The 22973-nt window shown below is 38.7% G+C and overlaps 1 protein-coding gene across 1 annotated transcript in view; it reads left to right on the top strand.

Annotated features, from left to right (window-relative positions):
- Positions 1-22973, top strand: part of SLC26A8 (solute carrier family 26 member 8) — a 167746-nt gene that overhangs the window by 128383 nt on the left and 16390 nt on the right. Inside the window, exons 17-19 of the mRNA XM_036768015.1 lie at positions 6050-6104; positions 6190-6335; positions 9704-9796. Of these exons, the coding sequence (XP_036623910.1) occupies positions 6050-6104; positions 6190-6335; positions 9704-9796 (294 nt within the window). The remainder of the gene's footprint in view (positions 1-6049; positions 6105-6189; positions 6336-9703; positions 9797-22973) is intronic.

Raw genomic sequence — 22973 nt, 5'->3', positions numbered from 1 at the left:
AGGAATATAAACAGTTTAACCTTATTGAATATCTTTTTTTTCTCTTTCCTGTTTACCTTTTTATGTTTCTCTAGAGTTTTATATGTGAAGATCAAATGGTATAATTGTGTATAATGTTTTCCTGGTTCTGCTCCCCTCACTCAGCATCAGTTCATATAAATCTTTCCAGGTTATCATGAAGTCCATGTGCTCCTCATTTCTTATACCACAATAGTATTCCATTACATTCATATACCACAACTTGTTTAGCCATTCCTCAATTGATGGGCATCCCCTTGATTTCCAATTCTTTGCCACCACAAAAAGAGCTGCTATAAATATTTTTGTACATACAGGTCCTTTTCCCACTTGTATGATCTCTTTGAGATATACTTCTAGAAGTGGTATTGCTGGGTCAAAGGGTATGCACATTTTTATAGTTCCAAATTGCTCTCCAGAATGGTTGGATCAGTTCACAACTCCACCAAGAATGCAATAGTGTTCCAACTTTCCCACAACTTCTCCAGCATTGTAGTAGCAATTTAGATTTGAAGATCTTTCCCATCCATTAATAGGCCATGTGACCTATTTACATCACAGGAAGCCTAAGTCACATGTGGTGGGAGGAGCTTCCTGACAGGAAAAGGATGTTATGTCACAGGAAATGCTGAGAGAGACAGAGACAGAGAGAGAGTGAGAGAGACACAGAGAGAGAGAGAGAGAGAGAGTGCAGTTGCGACTGATAATGTCCACCCTCGTGATTGCTATAATTGAACAGGCTGACTTAGCCGTACTTTGAGTTTGTGTTTGGGGAAGACCCCAGCAGGGGGTCAGAGAGGTTTTGGGATGGTGAGACTCCAGGCTGTGATATGGTGTGTTAAGTTCCTTACTGTTATGATAAAGTGGGCTGACTGGCTGTGGGAGCTGAACATTTGGTTATGGGATATGATTTTCTGGTGTCCGAACAAATTTTATACTCCTTTTACCTTCTTTATGGAGAGTCTCTCATACCTTACGATATAGAACTACATAGGCATATTCACTATTATCGTTAATGTTGTATTTATTGCCTTACCGTTACAAGCATTTATCATTTTCCTGTTTTGTCATGTTAGCCAATCTGACAGGTGAGATGTGGTACCTAAGAGTTCTTTTGATTTGCATTTCTCTAATCAAGAGTGATTTAGAGCATTTTTTCATATGACTATAAATATCTTTATGGTCTGAAAACTGCCTGTTCATATCTTTGACCATTTATCAATTGGGGAATGACTTGTATTCTTATAAATTTGACTCAGTTCACTGTATATTTTAGAATGAGACCTTTATCAGAGACAGTGGTTGTAAAAATTCCCAATTTTCTGCTTCCCTCCTCATCTTGGTTGCATTGGCTTTGTTTGTACAAAAACTTTTCAATTTAATATAATCAAAATTATCCATTTTGCATTTTATAATGCTCTCTATCTCTCATTTGGTCATAAATTTTTCCCTTCTCCATAAACTTGACAGGTAAACTATTCCTTGTTCTCCTAGTTTGCTTATAGTATCAGCCTTTGTATCTAGATCGTGAACCCATTTTGACTTTATTTTGGTATAAAGTATAAGATATTGGTCTATGCCTAGTTTCTGCCATACTGTTTTCCAGTTTTTCTAGCAGTTTTTGTGAAATAGTGACTTCTTATCCCAGAAGCTGGACTATACTATAGTCATTGACTGCTGTGTCTCATGTACCTAACCTGTTCCACTGATCCACTGCTCTATTTCTTAGCCAGTACCAAGTAGTTTTGATGATTGTTGCTTTGTAGTACAGTTTAATGTCTGCTATGGCTAGGCCACCTTCCCCAGCATTTCTTTTCATTAATTCCCTTGATGTTCTTGACCTTTTGTTCTTCCACATGAATTTTGTTATTATTTAGAATATTTTTTGGTAGTTTGAGTGGTGTGGCACTAAATAAGTAAATTAATTTAGGTAAAATTGTCATTTTTATTATGTTAGCTCAGCCTAACCATGAGCAACTGATGTTTTTCCATTTATTTAGGTCTGACTTTATTTGTGTGAAAAGTGTTTTGTAATTGTGTTCATATAGGCCCTGGGTTTGTCTTGGCAGATAGACTCCCAAATATTTTATAGTGTGTACAGTAACTTTGAATGGAATTTCTCTTTCTATCTCTTTCTGTTGGGCTTTTTAGTAATATATAGGAATGCTGAGGATTTATGTGGGTTTATTTTATATCCTGCAACTTTGCTAATAGTTCAATAATTCTTAAATTATCTCTCCTCGATCTATTTTCTAGGTCAGTTATTTTTCCAATGAGAAATTTCACATTCTCTTCTATTTTTTTATTTTTTTATTTTGTTTTATTGTTTCTTAATGTCTAATGGAGTCATTAGCTTCCACTTGCCCAATTCTAATTTTTGAGGAATTATTTTATTCAATGAGCTTTTGGATCTCCTTTTCCAATTGGCCAGTTCTACTTTTTGTTGTTGTTGTTGTTGTTGCAGTTCTACTTTTTAAGGAGGTGTTTTCTTCAGTGAATTTTTTGTCTCCTTGTCTATTGAACCAATTGTATTTTTAAAGAGTTGTTTTCTTCAGTTAATTTTTTTATATTTTTTCCATTTTTTGTGCATCCTTTGCCAAGCTGTTGACTCTTTTTTTCATGATTCTTTTATATCACTCTCATTTCTTTTCCCAATTTTCTTTTGCTTCTATTTGCTTTTTAAAATCCTTTTTGAGCTTTTCCATGAACTCTTTTTGGCCTGAGATCAATTTACATTTTTCTTTGAGGCTTCGTATGTAGCCATTTTGACACTATTGTGCTTTTCTAACTTTGTGCCTTGATCCTCCATATCACCATAGTAACTTTCTAGGATAAGGGTTTTTTTTTTCTGTTGTTTGTTTGGTTGGTTTTTGCTCAATTTTTTTCTGCCTATTTTGAGACTTTAGACTTTTTACATAAAAGTGGGACTCTCCTCCTAGAATGGAGAGGCCACTATCCCAAGCTTCTTATGCTAGGGCTTGGGGCCTTGCAGTTGGTTTGCGCTGGAGTGTGGGGGGCCACTCTGCCGACTTAACAAGGGACAGGACCTCACTATTGGCTTGCCCCAGAGGGGGGGGTCTTGCTGCTGATTTTCTGGGGGTGGGGCAGTGCCTTACTGTTGATTTGCCCCTGGGGTGGTCTCACTGCTAGCCTGCTCAGAAGGGAGGGTCTTGCTGTGCTGCTGGTTTGCAGGGACTGCTCCTCCAAGGGTGTGGCCTGCAGCTACTGCTTGCTGACCCATTCTCTCCTCATCAGTTGCTTGCCATGTTCCTGGCAGTGAGGCTACCCTAGCTGCCCTAGCCAACCAAAGTATCTCTACCAAGAAAACCCCCAAAAGGGTCACAAGAGTTGGCCGTGACTGAAAAATGACTAAACAACAACAATCCAGGTACCCTTGTTAAAAGGCAAATTCTTTGTTATAACTTTCATCCTGGTTAGTGAGGCAAAACTCTGGGAAAAGAGAATTTTAAAAGTTTATTAAAAATTATAATTCAAGGTAGTAACATGTTGACAGGCTGATCACTAGAAATCAGCAAGGGATTCAAAATGGAGCCAGCTTTTGTTGATAACTTTTATAATGAGATAAAAACAATTCAAATTGGTCCACATCAGCAAAAGGGGATGAGCCATTGTGCATAAGCTCCTCCCCAGTTGCTTGTTAACAGGTGATTACTGCATGCTGGATAGCAGGTACAATTATCCCTTTCCCCATCGTGGTTTCAATATATCATGGGTCAGCATAAGAAATTAAAAGGGAATTTGGGGGGAGTTTTGTGGAAGCCACAGATGACACATGAAGGCCAGCAGATAACAGACAGCCTATGACCAAATATTTAACTCAAATTTTACAATAAGGTACTGTAAACACCCCATAAAAGAGAAAGAAAAAATTCAGACTTTTCCGGATCATGGGGGTGCTACGCCTCTAACCCCCATGATGTGGAAAGGATAACTAGTACAAAAACTGAACATTGGGTGAGGCTTTCCCCAACACTGATTGACAAGCATGACTGGGACCCATTTGGTCACTGAATCATCATAACTTTCAATAATTCCCCCATTTGGTAGCTTAAAACATGGGTTTGTGTTTTCTGGGAACAATTTATAAATTTTCCAGTGCTTTATTGTTAAAGTTATTGTCAGTTGATTAATCCCTGCAATATTGTGTTCAGAGTTTTGTTTTGTTTTTTAATTTGTTATGCTCTTCTGGGACAGCTATTGTCCCTAAGTTATACATATATATTCATGTGTGTATATATGTACATATATGTGTGTGCATGTGAAGATGATGGTTATGCCAGCATACTTTTTTTTAAATAGGTTTACTAAACTAGTAGAGCAGAGGAAATTGGTAAAGTTTACTTAGATTTTTTTTTCAAAATCTTAAAGTATCTCTTACTATTCTGTGAAAGATGAAGATTAGATAGTAGTAAAATTAGATGGCTTTAGAACTGGTTGATTCACTGTACTCAAATATTATATATTCCTTATCTACTTAGAAGAAGGTCTATAATGGGGTCACCAAGGATTTGTGATAGACCCATTGCTATATAGCATTTTTATCAAGGACTCTGGTAAAGGCATAGACAGCATCCTTTTATTTGTAGATGATAAATAGCTAGGAGGGATAGCTAACACTTTGGAGTCAGGATTCAAAGGATCTTGAAGGTCTAGAATATTAAGCAGAATTGAGTAAGATGAAACTGAGTAAATGTAAAGTAAGTCTTTCACTCGGCTTCAAAATAGTGACTGCATAAGTACAATGTGGGCCAGGCGGAGTTAGCAATTTGAAAATAACTAGGGGTTTTTACAGATTACAAACTCAACATGAGTCAGCAGTATGATGGGGCAGCCAAAACATACTAATGACACATTGGACTACCATGAGAGATTTAGTTTTCAGGAGTAAGGAGGTGACAATCCCACTGTGCTCTGACCTGGTCAAACTATATCTGCATTACTGTGTTTTCAGTTCTGAATCCCACAGTTTTAGATGGACAGTAAAAAGCTAGAAAGTATGCAGGGGAGGACACCCAGAATGGTGAGGGGTCCCCAGTTCATGGCCCATGAGGATCAGCTGAAGGAGCAGGGATGTTTGTCCTGGAGAAGAGAAAACTTAGAGGGAATGTGATCGCTGTCTTTATGTGTTTGAGAAGATGTCTTGTGGAAGAGAAACAAGGCTTGCTCTGCTTAGCCCTAGAGGGCAGAAGTAGAAGAAGTATGTGGAATTTCAAATAGGGAAATTCAGACATGAAGTAAAGAAAAACTAGGAAGGAATTACACCTACCTACCTAAAGGTGGAATCAGCTTCTTTGAGAGATAGTAGTTTCCTCCTTACTGTCGTCTTCAGGTAAACACTGGCTAGCCACTTGTCAGGTATGTCAGGTATGGTTATTATACCACATGGCCTCTGAGGTCCCCACCAACATTGCATGACTCACTTTCTTTTAGTCCTGAATGAAGTTAATGCCTTGTACATCATATGTACTTAATAATCGCTTATTGATTTAAATTGAAGTTCCACTTCATTATTTCATCTCTTTGGAGAGTGTCCCCAGTACACTCACCCTGGAGTCTGAGAAAAAGAATGTTTATTTCAACTTACATTATAGTGAATTTCAAGAATTATTGACCCAGAATCTGTGTTGAGTAAAGCATGAAAGTATAATTGAATTTTACAAGGAGACTTGGAAACTGAGTGTCAGGATTTCTAACTTTCCACCCTGTCCCTACTTGCTCCACTTGTGTATTAGTCAGCTCAGTCCCTCAGTTTGCCCCTCTGTACTGGGGCAAGGAAAAATGCCTGACACCCCGGAAAGAAGACACACAAATGTCATAAGATGTTAACAAGGTGTTGTTTGGTGTATGCAAGTGTGTATGTTTATGTGTGTTTGTTCTAAAAATTTTGATGAAGATTCTTGAGTATGTCAGTCAGAAAGAAGAGATTCATATAAACAAGCCAACTTCCTTATTAAAAGAGCTCTTCTATATATTCAGTTCACTAATTGTGATTTGATACTTCTCTCCACAGATCTGCAATGCATTTTACAACATTGATGTATTAGTACTCCTAGCAGGGTGTCATCGTGAGTATCATGCCCCTGAGCTGTTTTATATCTCTGGGTCCTCTTACTGTACAGATGACTGAGTCTGCCCTGGTTTGATTTTCAGCACTGATTGTTAAGACTTTTGAGACCAATGACTTCTTTGATGCTGGCATTACCAAGGCCCAGTTGTTCCTTACCCTTCATGATGCTGTTCTATTTGCTCTTGGGAAGAAATACTTAGAGACTCCCGAAGATGAGCCAGAAATAAAGGTTAGCTGATCTTGTATATCTTTGGAGGGGGGAGTGGTAAATTTGGAGTCAAATTAACATTAACCAGTAATCTGGGCAACTTCTTATAATGCCAATGATGCTAGGAAGAAAGGTGAGGACGGAACCCAGAGGGGTAGAATTTCTGGCAATTATGGCATCCTGTGTGATGTCCCGCAAGACAACAGTCAAGAAAATGACTGATAGCTCCCACCATCATTCCTAGAAAAGTACAGCTTACTCTCGGGAGGTGTCTCTCTTGGGTCCAACTACCAAACAAAAGGAGAAGTCCACAAAAGAGAGGGAAAGAGACAAAGAAGAGATAACGGTGGGATTAAATACAAGTGAAGCACAGATATCGTGATATCGGCCAGCACTGGTTTAAAACCATAGCTCCATCATTTGCCTTTGTTTAGGGTCTAACCAGTCATCAATACTAGCTCAAAAATCTCTCTTTTCAGAAAGCCTGACTCAAACTAAACAAATGCATCAGAAACCGATTCATAAATTGGAATTCTCATTTATTAATTCACATTGAGGGAATGGATCTCAAAATAGTTCCATGCTTTCTATATAAAGTGTCTGCATGAATTAACGTTCTCCAGAGAAGGAGATGTGTGTTTTCACACAGTGCCTGATACATAGTAAGCCTTCATAAAAACTAGTCAATTGAATAGATTGGGGCTACAGGATTTGTGAAGTCCCTCCTAGTTCTAACAGTTGGTGATTCTATGAAAAACACCAGATTTTTTCATGTGAGTCAAGTTAGCTCTTCCCCACCAAATGGAATCGTAGAGAAGCGGACATGACTGAAACGACTCAACTACAGCAAAACAAACCAAAACATCCTGTATTCGTGTAATTTCCTTTTAAAATCAGAATGGACAAAAGACTTTGCAGCTGACGCTATAAAATGTCATCTTGGTAGTATCGGTTTCAGACTGTTAGATATTTTGAGTCCTGACTCTGTCTTCCAACTCGTTAGCTGATCCTCCCCACTTTGTGCCCTATGCACACTTAATTAACATGTTTATATCTGCAAGTTAACTCATAGATGAAAGTGTTGAATGGAATAGGATCAAGACAGAAGCCTGTAGCTTGCCCCTAAGATTTCCCTCCAGTCTGAGTTAATCAATACTATTTGAATCTGGTTGTTTGACCACTTAACAGTATTGTCAGATAGCCCATATGCTTCCATTTTGTCCATAAGGTTATCATGAAGCTATCAGATGTCTTATTGAAAACATAATGCACTATGTTTATGGATTCCCTTGATTTACTTGTCGGATAACCTATCAAAGGCGATTAAGTCAGTATAGGATGTCATAGGATCATATCATAGATATCGTCTCATGGAACATATTCTTTTTTTAACTTTATTTTATTTTTTATAATTAAGATTTTTTATTTTTAGTTTACAATGCTCAGTTCCACATAACTTTGAGTTCCAGATTTTCTTCCTCCCCCTTCCCCTGCTCCCTCCCCAAGATGGCATGGGATCTGATATATCTTCTACATATAACTTCACATTGAACTTATTTACACAATAGTCAAGTTGTAAAGAAGAATTATGACCAATGGAATGAATCAGGAGAAAGAAGAAACAGAACCAAAAAAAAAAAAAAACAAAGACAAAAACAAAAGAGAAAAAAAAAGGCAAGCATAAAGTGTGCCTCAATCTGCATTCAGACTCCATAGTTCTTTCTCTGGATGTAGATAGCTCTCTCTATCATGAGTCCTGTGGAGTTGTGTTTGCACCTTGTAGTGCTAAGAAGAGCCAAGTCTATCAGAATTAGTCATCACAGAATCCATATATCTGTGGTTGTGTATAAAGTTCTCCTAGTTCTGCTCCCCTCGCTCAGCATTATATCGTGTAGGTTTTTCCAGGTTATTATGAAGTCCATATTATCCCCATTTCTTACAGCACAGTAGTATTCCATTACCTTCATATACCACAACTTGTTCAGCCATTCCCCAATTGCCATCGATTGCATCACCTTGATTTCCAATTCTTTGCTACTACAAAAAAAGCCGCTGTAAATATTTTTGTACATATGGATCCTTTTCCCACTTGTGTGATCTCTTTGGGATACAACCCTGGAAGTGGTATTGCTGGGTCAAAGGGTATGAATGTTTTTATAGCCTTTTGGGCATAGTTCCAAATTGCTCTCTAGGACGGCTGGATCAGTTCACAACTCCACCAGCAATGTAACAATGTTCCAATTTTTCCACATCCTCTCCAGCATTTACCATTTTCCTGTTTTGTCATTTTAGCCAATCTGACAGTAGAGATGTGGAATCTAAGAGTTGTTTTGATTTGCATTTCTCTAATCAGTAGTGATTTCGAGTATTTTTTCATATGCCTATAGATATCTTTAATTTCCTCCTCTGAAAACTGCCTATTCATATCCTTTGACCATTTCTCAATTGGGGAATGACTTGTGTTCCTATAAATTTGGCTCAGTTCCCTGTGTATTTTAGAGATGAGGCCTTTGTCAGAGACACTAGTTATAATAATTTTTTCCCAATTTTCTGCTTCCCTCCTAATTTTTGTTGCATTGGCTTTGTTTGTACAAAAACTTTTCAGTTTAACATAATCAAAATTATCCATTTTGCATTTTGTAATGCTCCCTATCTCTTGTTGTGTCATGAATTCTTTGCTTTTCCATAAATCTGATAGGTTTCTATTCCTATTCCTTGCTCTCCCAAATTGCTTATAGTATCAGCCTTTATATCTAAATCATGAACCCATTTTGACTTTATTTTGGTATATGGTGTAAGATATTGGTCTATGCCCAGCTTCTGCCCTACATTTTCCAATTTTTCATGGAACATATTCTTAGTAAAACCATGCTGTCTCCTTTGATCACCATATACTTTTTTTAAGAGTTCAAAAGATATCTGGTTAATAAGTAGTTTAAGAATTTTCTAGGATAAGTTTACTAGGCTGTAATTCTGGGATCTACCTTTTTCTGTTGGTTTTTTTTTTAAGTTTGGATATTTGCCCAGATTTCTGTTTCTCCCGTTCTTCATGATTCCTCAAAGATTATCAGCTCTGGTTCTGCAGTTTAAATCTCTAAGTTATTTTAGAGCCCTGGAAGGTAATTCATCTGGATCTGAAGACTTGAATTCCCTTAAAGGAGCTTATTTTCTTTGCTTGAGTATGGGCATGGAGTATTAGCGAAGATGCCAACAAGTAGAGAAAGTGTTTGCACATAGGACTGGTCCCTAGAAAATAAAACACTGGATTTATAAATTGAAAAACTAGCATTACTAGAGCTTGTGTATCAATGTCCACTATGAATTAACTTGTCTCTGTGTTAACTTCTTGCTTCAGATTCTAATTCCTGTTCTTTGTATCTCCTTCATAGGAAACACTGCAATCTCCAGCCTATTCTCCCTATGGTCAAATGTCAAGGTATGACTCAGAATCAAGAAAGGACCTACAGATAACACCTTCCAAGGTACCCTGCTACAAGTGCAGCTGTAGCTTTATTCTTGTCAGTTCACAATATTTCCCCAAAGAATACATTCTGCATAATTATCCCATGGAAAAACTCACGTGGCCCCATCAATAGAGCTCTGATCTTAGAGTCAGAAGTACCTGGACTCAAACTCTTTCTCTGATACAGAATGGTTAGTTGAATCTGGGCAAGTCACCTAACTTCTTAGTGCCTCCAAGCAGCTTTCTAAGACTCATCTACAATGGCGCTCATCAGGAATTCCCATGAAATCTCAGGTTGGGTCCAAAAAAAGAAAAAAGCCCCAAATGTAAGGTATAGGAATTCTTACGAAGATAACATAGGTAAAATAGTTGGAAAATGCAAAATTCCACTCTTGGCTGCACATCTCCTAGTTGAAGCTAATTGCTACAGATTGCTCAGGAAGAAAGGAACTGGCTTTGGTGCCGGTGCCAGGAATATGTTTTCAAGTCTCAGACTAGCTCCTTGTGGCCACCAGGAAAGCTTTCTTCTTAACCACAAGAGCTCTGTTCTAGCACAAACAGAATCTCTACCCTGAGGAATACTTCATTGACCAAACACAAAAGTGTCCCACTTATTTCCCACTCTATGAGTGGGGAATACTATAGAAAACTCCCTTTGAGAATTCAGAATTCAGAGCAGTATGTTCTGTAGAGAACCATTCCAGTCTGGGCCTACCAAGCAACAAATGCAGGAACTAAGGAATGGCTGTCCCTTTATAGCTAGAAGGGACCTCATCTTATCCAACTGCCTCATTTTACAAATGAAGAAACTGAGGCTTAGGGAGATGAAATGACTTGCCTTCATATTGGTAGTAAGCATCAAGAGGCTGGATTTGAACTCAGATCCTCTGACCCCAGAGCTAAGGCTCTTTCTACTACATCACGATTTCCACACAGCAAAACAAGGATTTGGATTGGAAAAAGGCAGGTTTTAGTAGGTCAAGTTGCTGATGTGCTTACCAAGGCAGATAAGTATAACTATTCTTTTTTTAATACATTTTTATAGATTTTTTTTTAATATCACCAGCATTCTCCCAGTATCCTTTATGAATAGTCCTCCCAGAGAGCAGTTTGTAGCAAATAATGTTTTTTAAAGAAAAAGAGGAAGAAGAGAAAAAAATCAGCCAAAGCAATCAATGCATATAAAAATCTAAGAATATATGTAGTGTTCCACATCTGTGGACCTCCCACCTAGGCAAAGGAATAGCGTGGAGGCGTCTTCTCATTCTTCTTCTTTGGGGCCATGCTTGTTCTTTGTAATTTTACAACATTCGCTTTTTTAAAAATAAGTTTTTATTGATGTCTTCTGTTTTTTAGTTATCATACTTACCCCAGTATTCCTTCCCCTCTCCTTCCCAAGGGCTATCCTATATAATAAATAGTGTTTTTTAAGGAGGAAAAAAAATCAGCACTACCGACCAATACATTGACAAAGTACAAAAACATGCAATGTGTAGCAGGTCCATGAAGGGTGGGTTGGGAACGTCTTCTCCTAGCTCTTCATTTGAGTCATACTTGATCTTCCTAAGTTTGATACATTTACTTTTGATTCTTCGCGTGTGGTTGTTCTTGGCATTTATGTTGTCGTGGTTATTGTGCACGTTGTTCTCTTGGCTCTGTTTACTTCATGCTGCACTGATCCAGGTAGAGCGCCATGCTTCTCTGTATTCATCACGTGCATCATTTCTTACAGCACAGCGATATTCCATTAAAATGAAGTACCATAATTTGTTTAGCCATTCCCCAAACATTAGACATCCACCTTATTTCCAGTTCTTAGCTATCACAGAAAGTGCTGCTATAAATATTTTGGTGTATATGGGGACTTTCTTATCGATAACTTCCTTGGAGTATAAACCTAGTGATGGAGTGTCTGGTTCAATGGTAAGGACTTCTTAGCCACTTAATTTGCTTAATTCCAAATGGCTTGCCAAAATGGTTGTACCATCTCACAACTCTGCCAACAATGTATCAGTATGCTTAACATTCCACAACCACCCCAATATTGGCTATTGCCATTTTCATCATATTTGCCAATTTGCAGGATGTCAGGTACAACCTCAGGGTTGTTTTGATTTGTATTTCTTTTATTATTAGTGATTTGGAGCATTCTTTCATGTGGTTGTGAATAGTTTGCAATTCTTTTGAAAATGGTTTTTTCTTCTCCTTTGACCACTTATCTATTGGGGGATGTTTGTTTGTGTTGTGTGTGTGTGTATTTGCATACATACATATATATATATATATATATATATACATCTATATACATATATTTGCATATATGCATATATAAACAAACGCATGTTTGTATGTATGTATGTGTATAGGCATACCTTGTTTTACTGTGCTTTACTTTATTGCATTTCACAGATTACTTTTTTACAGATTAAAGGTTTATGGCGACACTACATCAAGCAAGTCTTTTGGCGCCATTTTTCTTTTTGTTTTTTAATTAATTAATTAATTTAATATTTTTAGTTTTCAGCATTGATTTTCACAAGAGTTTGAATTACACATTTTCTCCCCCATTTCTACCCTCCCCCCACTTCAAGATGCCATATATTCTGGTTGCCCCATTCCCCAGTCAGCCTTCTTTCTGTCAACCCAATTCCCCCCCATCACCTTTTCCCTTACTTTCTTGTAGGGCAAGATAAATTTCTATGCCCCATTGCCTGTATATCTTATTTCCTAGCTGCATGCAAAAACTTTTATTTGAACATCTGTTTTTAAAACTTGAGTTCCAAATTATCTCCCCTCTTCCCTCCCTACCCACCCTCCTTAAGAAAGCAAGAAATTCAACATAGGCCATATGTGTATCATTATGCAAAACCCTTCCACAATACTCATGTTGTGAAAGACTAACTATATTTTGCTCCTTCCTATCCTATCCTATCCCCCTTTATTCAATTTTCTCCCTTGACCCTGTCCCTCTTCAAAAGTATTTGCTTTTGATTACCTCCTCCCCCATCTGCCCTCCCTTCTATCATCCCCCCTTTTTTATCTTCTTCCTCCATCTTTCCTGTGGGGTAAGATACCCAATTGAGTGTGTATGGTATTCCTTCCTCAGGTCAATTTCGATGAGAGCAAGATTCACTCATTCCCCCTCACCTGCCCCCTCTTCCCTTCCTACAGAACTGCTTTTTCTTGCCACTTTTGTGTGAGATAATTTACCCCATTCTATTTCTCCCTTTCTCCCTCTCTCAATATATTCCTCTCTAATCCCTTAATTTTATTTTATTTTTAGATATCATCCCTTCATATTCAACTCACCCTGTGCCTTCTGTCTCTCTATATATGTTTATTCCCTTCAACCACCCTAAAACTGAGAAAAGTCTCATGAATTACACATATTACCTTTCCATGTAGGAACATAAACAGAACAGTTCAACTTTAGTAAGTACCGTATGATTTCTCTTTCCTGTTTACCTTTTCATGCTTCTCTTGATTCTTGTATTTGAAAGTCAGATTTTCTATTCAGCTCTGGTCTTTTCACTGAGAAAACTTGAAAGTCCTCTACTTTAATGAAATTCCATGTTTTGCCTAGGAGCATGATACTCAGTTTTGCTGGGTAGGTGATTCTTAGTTTTAATCCTAGCTCCACTGACCTCTGGAATATCATATTCCAAGCCCTTTGATCCCTTAGTCTGGAAGCTGCTAGATCTTGGGTTATCCTGATTGTGTTTCCACAATAATCAAATTGTTCTTTCTGGCTGCTTGCAGTATTTTCTCCTTGATCTGGGAGCTCTGGAATTTGGCGACAATATTCCTAGGAGTTTTGTTTTGGGGACCTTTTTCAGGAGGTGATCAGCGGATTCTTTCCATTTCTATTTTACACTCTGGCTCATTTAGAATATCAGGGCACTTCTCCTTGATAATTTCTTGAAAGATGCTATCTAGGCTCTTTTTTTGATCATGGCTTTCCGGTAGTCCAATAATTTTTAAATTATCTCTCCTGGATCTATTCTCCAGGTCAGTGGTTTTGCCAATGAGATATTTCACATTGTCTTTCATTTTTTCATTCCTTTGGTTCTGTTTTATAATATCTTGATTTCTCATAAAGTCACTAGCTTCCATTTGCTCCATTCTAATTTTTAAGGTAGTATTTTCTTCAGTGATCTTTTGGACCTCCTTTTCCATTTGGCTAATTCTGCCTTTCAAGGCATTCTTCTCCTCATTGGCTTTTTGGAGCTCTTTTGCCATTTGAGTTAGTCTATTTTTAAGGTGTTATTTTCAGTATTTTTTGGGTCTCCTTTAGCAAGTCATTGACTTGTTTTTCATGGTTTTCCTGCATCCTTCTCATTTCTCATCCCAATTTTTCCTCTACTTCTCTAACTTGCTTTTCCAACTCCTTTTTGAGCTCTTCCATGGCCTGAGACCAGTTCATGTTTTTCTTGGAGGCTTTTGATGTAGGCTCTTTGACTTTGTTGACTTCTTCTGGCTGTATGTTTTGGTCTTCTTTGCCACCAAAGAAAGATTCCAAAGTCTGAGACTGAATCTGGGTGCGTTTTCATTGCCTGGCCATGTTCCCAGCCAACTTACTTGACCCTTGAGTTTTTTGTCGGGGTGTGACTGCTTGTAGAGTAGAGAGTACTTTGTCCCAAGCTTGAGGGGCTGCGCTGCTATTTTCAGAGCTATTTCTACACAGCAAGCTCTGCCACACCAGGGCTACTCATCCCCCAAGAACCGCCAACCCGGCCTGGACTCAGATCTAAGCAGGCTCTGCACTCCCGCTCAGATCCGCCACTTATTTCCTCCCACCAGGTGGGCCTGGGACTGGAAGCACCTGCAGCTGCAGCTCTGTAAGCAGCCTCAGAGCTGTACCATCTCTGCTGCCCCCAGGGCTGGGGCCAAACTGGGAACTCCTTTCACTCTGTCCCTGCAGCTTTTCCCACTAACCTTCTCTGTTGTCTTTGGTGTTTGTGGGTTGAGAAGTCTGGTAACTGCCACAGCTCAATGATTCAGGGCACTAGGGCCTGTTCTGCCTGGCTACCAGTCTGGTTGTTCTGGGCACAGCCCACGCTGGGCTCTGCTCCGCTCCACTCCCAGTTCCATGTGATAAACCTTACCCTGAGACCATCCAGGCTGTCCTGGGCTGGAACCCTGCTTCCCTCTGCTATTTTGTGGGTTCAGTTCTGCATTCTAGAATTTGTTCAGAGCCATTTTTATATATGTTTGGAGGGACCTGGGGGGGAGCTCACACAAGTCCCTGCTTTCCAGCCACCATCTTGGCTCCAACTCCCCCCACCGCCATGCAATTTTTCTAATAGCATATGGTCACATTGTGTCTCCGTGTCACATTTTGGTAATTGTCACAATATTTCAGATGTTTTCATTATTATTACATCTGTTATGGTGATCTGTGATCAGTGATCTTTGATGTTTCTATTGTAATTGTTTTGGGGCGCCACAAACCATGACCATATAAGACAGCAGATTTAATCAATAAATGTTGTATGTGTTCTGACTGCTCCACCGATCAGCTGTTCCCTGTCTCTCTGCCTCTCCTAGGCCTCCCAATCCCCTGAGACACAACAATAATGAAATTAGGCCAATTACTAACCCTGCAGTGGCCTCTAAGTGTTCAAGTGAAAGGAAGAGTCAAAACTTGGCAAACTTCATTTTCATTTGTCTTATTTTAAGAAGTTGCCACAGGCACCCCAATGTTCAGAACCACCTGATCAGTCAGTAGCCATCAATAGAGAGGCAAGGCTCTCAACAAAAAGATTACCACTTGCTGAAGGCTCGGCAAGTTAGCATTTTTTTTTTAGCAAGAACGTATTTTTTTAACCAAAGTGTATACATTTTTTAAGACATAATGCTATTCCATACTTAATAGATTACAGTGTAAGACAAACATAACTTTTATATGGACTGGGAAACCAAAAAAATTTGTATGACTCATTTTATTGAATTTTCACTTTATTTTTTTAAATTTATTTAATATATTTAGTTTTCAGCATTGATTTTCACAAGAGTTTGAATTACAAATTTTCTCCCCATTTCTACCCTCTCACCCACTTCAAGATGGCATATATTCTGGTTGCCCCATTCCCCAGTCAGCCCTTCCTTCTGTCACCCCACCCCCCTCCCATCCCCTTTTCCCTTACTTTCTTATAGGGCAAGATCGATTTCTTTGCACCATTGCCTGTGTATCTTATTTCCTAGCTGCACGCTTTTTGTTTTTGTTTTTGAACATCTGTTTTTAAAACTTTGAGTTCCAAATTCTCTCCCCTCTTCTCTCCCCACCCACCCTCCCTAAGAAGGCAAGCAATTCAACATAGACTTATGTTGTGAAAGACTAACTATATTTTGCTCCTTCCTAACCTATCCCCCTTTATTGAATTTTCTCCCTTGACCCTGTCCCTTTCAAAAGTGTTGGTTTTTGATTACCTCCTCCCCCTATCTGCCCTCCCTTCTATCGTCCCCCCTTTTTTATCTTCTTCCTCCTTCTTTCCTGTGGGGTAAGATACCCAATTGAGTGTGTATGGTATTCCCTCCTCAGGTCAAATCCGATAAGAGCAAGATTCACCCATTCCCCCTCACCTGCCCCCTCTTCCCTTCCTACAGAACTGCTTTTTCTTGCCACTTTTGTGTGAGATAATTTACCCCATTCTATTTCTCCCTTTCTCCCTCTCTCAATATATTCCTCTCTCATGCTTTAATTTGATTTTATTATTTTAGATATCATCCCTTCATATTCAACCCACCCTATGCCCTCTGTCTATACATATATGTATATATATATATATATATGTGTGTGTGTGTGTGTGTATACACACACACACACACACACACACACACACACACACATATATGTATATTCCCTTCAGCTATCCTAATACTGAGGGTATTGGGGTTTTGCTTAATAGTTCCTTTTTCTTTTCATGTTTTGACTTGGTTGTTTAATTTTCCCCCCACTTTTTTTTCACTCTCAGTCAAGTAGATATCCCCTTCTTCTCCTTCCTGTTTTACTAGTCATATCCACCAGTATTTAATATTTTGTGTCCCTTTCCTGAAAAGATTTCATTATCCATCCTCTATTTGTGTCTACTCTAGATTCTCATTCTCTGGTTTATGATAATTATCTAGTCTCTCTCTCTTCTCTGTATTCTTTATTGAATAAAATCTTTCAAGGTATCCATTCTGGGCTATCTCGTCTTGGCAATTCCTGCTATTGCCTTGTAGAATTTGCCACATAGATTCCCCTTTCCCATTGTTCCTCATTCCCAGAACAGTAAAATTCCTGCAAGTGACAGAGAGCACAATGCCCCATGGTAGAACCCATCCTTCCACCCCCTTCTCCTGTGCCCTTCCCCGACTCCACCACAAGTCCCTGATTATGAAATTTACCACTGATCTATACCTTCCCCCTGGTTACCTTCTTTTTCCCTTTTGCCTCAAAATTTTCTCCCTAGGTTCATTCCCTCTGATTCTCCCATGAATTCCAACTTCCCCCTCTTGAGGTAGGATGAGGTGTCTTTTCAAGCACCAAATCCCCTAGACCACACTGGGTCCCCATCTTCCTTCATAAAACATCTTTCACCCATAGGAACATTCATCAGTGGAACTCTTTTATACCACCAAAGCAAAGGCTCATTCCTCCCTCCCCTACTTTTAAGTCCTCCTCCCCTTCTCCTCCCCCACTCTCCTAAAGGATCTTCTCTTCCAGAGAGACCACAGGGGAGTCATCTTCCCATCTTTACTAGCCCTCAGTATAACCCAGGCACATTACACACTCCTTTCTATCCCCCTGCTCTTCTTTCCCCATGGTCATGCACCCTTCCATTTTGTATTGTAGTCCCAGAAAAAAAAATACTGATTCACCTATAAATAGGGGTTTTTTCATAATATCTCAGGCCCATCTTTTATCACTGTTACCATCACCTGATTTCCACCTTCATCCCTATATCCTCGTGTCCATTTGGAAATAAGTCTCTTACTGGTCTCTGCTGTCACTCTCTTGATGTGTCCTTGGCTGTTATATTCATTCACCCCTCCTACATTTCTGTTGTTTGAGATTTCAAGAAGCAAATAATCTCTTACAATCTGATTTTCTTTATAAGAATGTTTCAAATGTCTCTTTATTATTGAATGTCTATCTTTTAAAGAAATTTATGATTAAGCTCAGATTTACAGGGTAGATTATCCCAAGCTACACCCAATCCTCCATTGCTCTTCAGAACACACTATTCAATTCCCTCCTACATTTTCTGATGGGTAAAGAATAGTATGTTGTTATTTGAATTTCCTTTCCTTTGTATTTAAGGTCTTTTTCCTGATGACTTGGAGAACTTTTTTCTGAATTGAGTTGATGAATTTAACCACTATGTGTTTCAGAGTTTGCAGCCTTGTGTTTCTTCTGGAAGCAATCTGTGAATTCTTTCCACTGGTATTTCATTTTCTATGTTCAGAAATTCTGTGCAGTTTTCTTGTATTATTCCCTGCATTATGGTGTTAATTGTTTGTCCTATTGTGTTCTTCTTGGAGAACTATGAACTTTTGACTCTGAATATCTTCTTTTTGAGATTAATATGTTTTTCTTATATAGTGAGCATATTTTCTTTTAATGTTATTTTGTTTCTCCTCTTCTAGATTAGCCTTCATTTCTGTTCATTTGCATCCCCAGTCTATTGTTATGTCTTTTGTTTCTTTGGTGAAACTTGCTGCTGAAGATTCTAGTATTTCTATTCTGTCCATAATTTTTGCTGTGCAGGCCATAAATTCTGCTCATTATTCTTGTTTGTCTTTTAAACCACTCAGGAACAGCATGTCGTGGTTCCACGTTCTCTTTAAACTCCATAGAAGCTTTCCTTTTATTTTTTCCAATACGTATTTATTTATAGGTGTTTGAACTTGTTTACTAGATCTGGAGGCCATATTTCTTTCTTCTGTAATGTTTTTCCTGTTGATTTGTCTGCTTATGTTGAAGGTCTTTGAGTTTTCTTCCTCTTGAGACCTTTGGTAATTTCAGTCTTCCCTCCACCCTTATTGTTCACATTCTGATTCTCTCCCCTCTGCTGGTGGTTTCCCTAGGACCTAGATCTCAGAGTGTCTCAGCCTCGTCCTATGATGGGCAATTCATAGTTCACCATCCTATGTATCTACCTCAAGTGCCTTTTGGGGGACAGAACTGTCCTCGGCTAAGTGCTAAGCTCTCACTCTCAGACTTAGTGGAATATCCCAGCACCACCACCATGGTATCCTATCCTGCTCCTTTTGTTCCTCATTTCTCTGGCCCAGCACTGCTGGTTCAGTGAATTGTTATACTGGTGCTATGGGATTGCTTTCTATAGTTTGTGCCTCCAAGGATTGGGGGTGGGTGATTGCGTTCTATTTCAAACCTAGCCAAGCGTCTTGCCTCTTTTCCTCTGTTCCTTCACTCTCCCATAGAGATCTTTTGCAGTATAGAAGTCTGTCTGTTGTTTCCCAAGTAATCTGTAGCCTGGAGCAGATCTCCATAGCACTGGAAAGAGGGAAGAGAGGACCATAGGTTGGGGTTTTTTTTTTGCAAGCCTGTGGGTTTTGGAAATGCTAGTGAAGGTGGCCTAGCCATAACAGATACTGAACTATATTATAAAGCAGCAATCATCAAAACTATTTGGAACTGGCTAAGAAATAGAGTAGTGGACCAGTGGAATAGGTTAGGTACACAAGACACAGTAGTCAGTGACTATAGTAATCTACTCTTTGATAAACCCAAAGACTCCAGCTTCTGGCATAAGAACTCACTATTTGACAAAAAACTGGATAATAGTATGGCAGAAACTGGGCGTAGACTAGTATCTTATACCATACACCAAAACAAAGTCAAAATGGGTTCATGATTTAGATATAAAGGTTGATAAGGAATCTGGGAGAGCAAGGAATAGTTTACCTGTCAGATGTACGGAGAAGGAAAGAATTTATGACTAAACAAGAGATAGAGAGCATTATAAAATGCAAAATGGATAATTTTGATTACATTAGATTGAAAAGTTTTTGCAATGCAACCAAGATTAGGAGGAAAGCAGAAAATTGGAAAAGTATTTTATAACCAGTATCTCTGATAAAGGCCTATTTTCTAAAATATACAGAGAACTGAGTCAAATTTATAAGAATACAAGTCATTCCCCAATTGATAAATGGTCAAAGGATATGAACAGGCAGTTTTCAGAGGAAGAAATTAAAGATATCTATAGGCATATGAAAAAATGCTCTGGATCACTCTTGATTAGAGAAATGCAAATGAAAACAATTCTTTGGTACCACATCTTTTCTGTCAGTTTGGCTAACATGACAAAACAGGAAAATGATAAATGCTGGAAAAGATGTGGGAAAATTGGAACACTATTGCATTGTTGGTGGAGTTGTGAACTGATCCAACCATTCTGGAGAGCAATTTGGAACTATGCTCAAAGGGCTGCAACAATGTGCATACCCTTTGACCCAGCAATACCACTTCTAGGACTGTATCCCAAAGAGATCATACAACCGGAAAAAGGACCCGCATGCTCAAAAATATTTATAGCAGCTCTTTTTGTGGTGGCAAAGAATTGGAAATCAAGGGGATGCCATCAATTGGGGAATGGCTGAACAAGTTGTGGTATATGAATGTAATGGAACACTATTTTGCTATAAGAAATGAGGAGCACATGGACTTCATACCGTATTTCCCCATGTATAAGATGCACCTTAATTTTGGAGCCCGAAATTTGAAAAAAAAAAAGTATTACATAAAGTTATTGAACTCAAGTTTTATTCATCATAAAATTCATACAACTCCTCATCACTGTCAAAATGCCCCTCCATTAGCTTGTTCTCATCTGTGTTTGATGACGAATCACTGTCTTCATATATTGCCTTGTCCTCAGTTCCATCTATAGCATTTGAAGTGCCACACTTCTTAAATGCCTTGACAACAATCTCAATCTCGATATTATCCCAGGGTCTTTTCACCCAGGTACAAACTTCTCCTACAGTTGGTTTCTTCACTCTTGCCTCTCGTGGCCTTCTTCTGCCGTGGCATTTTCAGTAGGGTTTCTTCTTCCCGTAGCCAGTCTTGGATTGTTTTGTCAACTGGAGGAGGACCAAACTTACCGTCAGCAGCACAATTTCCATTCACTTTTGCAAAATGGATCACTTTTAACTTGAATTCAGCACTGTACAAAAATCTTTTCTGAGCCATTTCTGGGCAGAATGTGGCAAAACATAACCTAACATACTGGTAACAAATGTGAAACAATGAGCGCAAAGACAACGAGCGCAAAAAAGCGGGAAATGCAAGTAAAAAAATCTACAACCGCTGTACAAGATGCACCCAGTTTTTAGACCCCAAATTTTTAGAAAAGGGGTGAGTCTTATGCATGGTGAAATACGGTAATAACTTGGAAAGACTTGAACTGATGCTGAGTGAGGGAAGCAGAACCAGGAAAACATTACACGCAATTACAAACACATTGTATCTCTGATGACTGACGTTGATGGACTTGGCTCTTCTCAGCAATGCAAAGTTCGAAGACAACTCCAAAAGACTCATGATGGAAGAGAAAGGATTATAGAATCTGAATGCAGATTGAAGCAAACTATTTGGTGTCTCTTTTTTTTGTTTCTGTTTTGTTTCTCCTTTCTCGCGGTTCATTCCATTGGTTATAACTCTTCATTGCAACTTGACTAGTGTGCAAATGTTTAATGTGAAGGTATATGTAGAACCCATATCGGATGGCATGCCACCTTGGGTGGGAAGTGGGGAGGGAAGGTAGGGGGAGAAAATTTGAAACTCAAAAACTTTTGGAACAGAATGTTGTAAACTAAAAATAAATAAATCGAAAAGAAGGAAAAAAAAATCTGTGGGTTTTGAACATAAAGTCAGATGGAAAAAATTTGCAATCCCATTTTGTCAGTTTTTCCAGTGCGTGACAGCCGTTAACAGTTTATTTTCTGCACAACATACCCCAGAGTCCAGCCGTGTCCCTGGAACTGGACTCAGTAAATGGAAGCTTGGTTCTACCCCGAAGCAATGATTTTATGGGGAAGAAAGTGAAGTGATTTTTTTTTTTTTTAAACTCAAGTTGCATCATGTTGCTATAAACACTCTTTCTTTGTTTCCTGCTCCTACAGGGGCGACTCCCCTTCGTCCCCTAGGGGAGCCATCCACTCTCTTTATCAGTGGCCAGAGTCTCACTTGGAACTTCGCATTCTTTTCCAGCTGGCTATATTTTATTCTGTATCAGTCAATATTTCTCTAACTACTAGTAGAATAAAGTCAGTTTTCTAAATTTCCTGTTTTTAAAAAAAAGTCCTTTGTTTGGCTAGGGTAGCCTCACCGCCAAGAACGTGGCAAGAAGTCGGGGAGGAAGTGCTGAGTGTGTTTAGGCTAGGCATCAGTTCGTGGGTTATTTGTTTGTTTGTTTGTTTACCTTCTTTTAGATTCCAGCTGTCCTAGATTATGAAGATGGTTGAATTTGCTTTGTCTTTGGCTTATAATTTCCGTTTTGGAGAAATGTGGGAGGTCACGGGGATCAGAGAAAATGTCTAGTCCTCCATCTTGTGATGCACATGGTCCAGAGGTCCACAACATTTATTTGTGATTGTTTTGTAGTTGATCTTTCCATTTACATTGTTGTAGTCATTGTGTATATTGTTTTCTTGGCTGTACTTACTTCACTCTGAATCAGATCATGGAAATCTTTCTCATGCTTCTCTGTATTCATCATATTTGTCCCTTCTTACAGCCCAGTAATATTTCATTATGTTCGTATACCATAGTTGTATGGGCATCTACTATATTTCCAATTCTTTGCTACCACAAAAAGTGCAACTATAAATATTTGGTGTATTATGGGGACTTTCTTCTTATCAATGACTCCTAAGGATGAAAGCCTGGTAATGGAATCTCTCAATCCAAGGTATAAACATTTTAATTACCTTATTTGCATAATTCCAAATTGCTTTCCAGTATGGTCATGCTAATTCACAGCTCTCCCAACACTTCAGCAGTGTGCCATCTTCCCACAGCCCATCCAGTATTAACTATTCCCATCTTTTGTCATCTCTGCCAATTTGCCATGTGTGATTCCTAATTTGGAGCACTTTTTCATATATTTGTTAGAGAACTATTTGTTCATCTCCTTTGACTGCTTATCTACTAGGGAATGACTTTTGATTTTATGTATGTATAA

This window comes from Trichosurus vulpecula, chromosome 7, assembly GCF_011100635.1.
Source record: "Trichosurus vulpecula isolate mTriVul1 chromosome 7, mTriVul1.pri, whole genome shotgun sequence".
Taxonomy (NCBI): Eukaryota; Metazoa; Chordata; class Mammalia; order Diprotodontia; family Phalangeridae; genus Trichosurus; species Trichosurus vulpecula.
The sequence above is the reverse complement of the archived record's forward strand: the minus strand, read 5'-3'. Positions and strand labels throughout refer to the sequence as shown.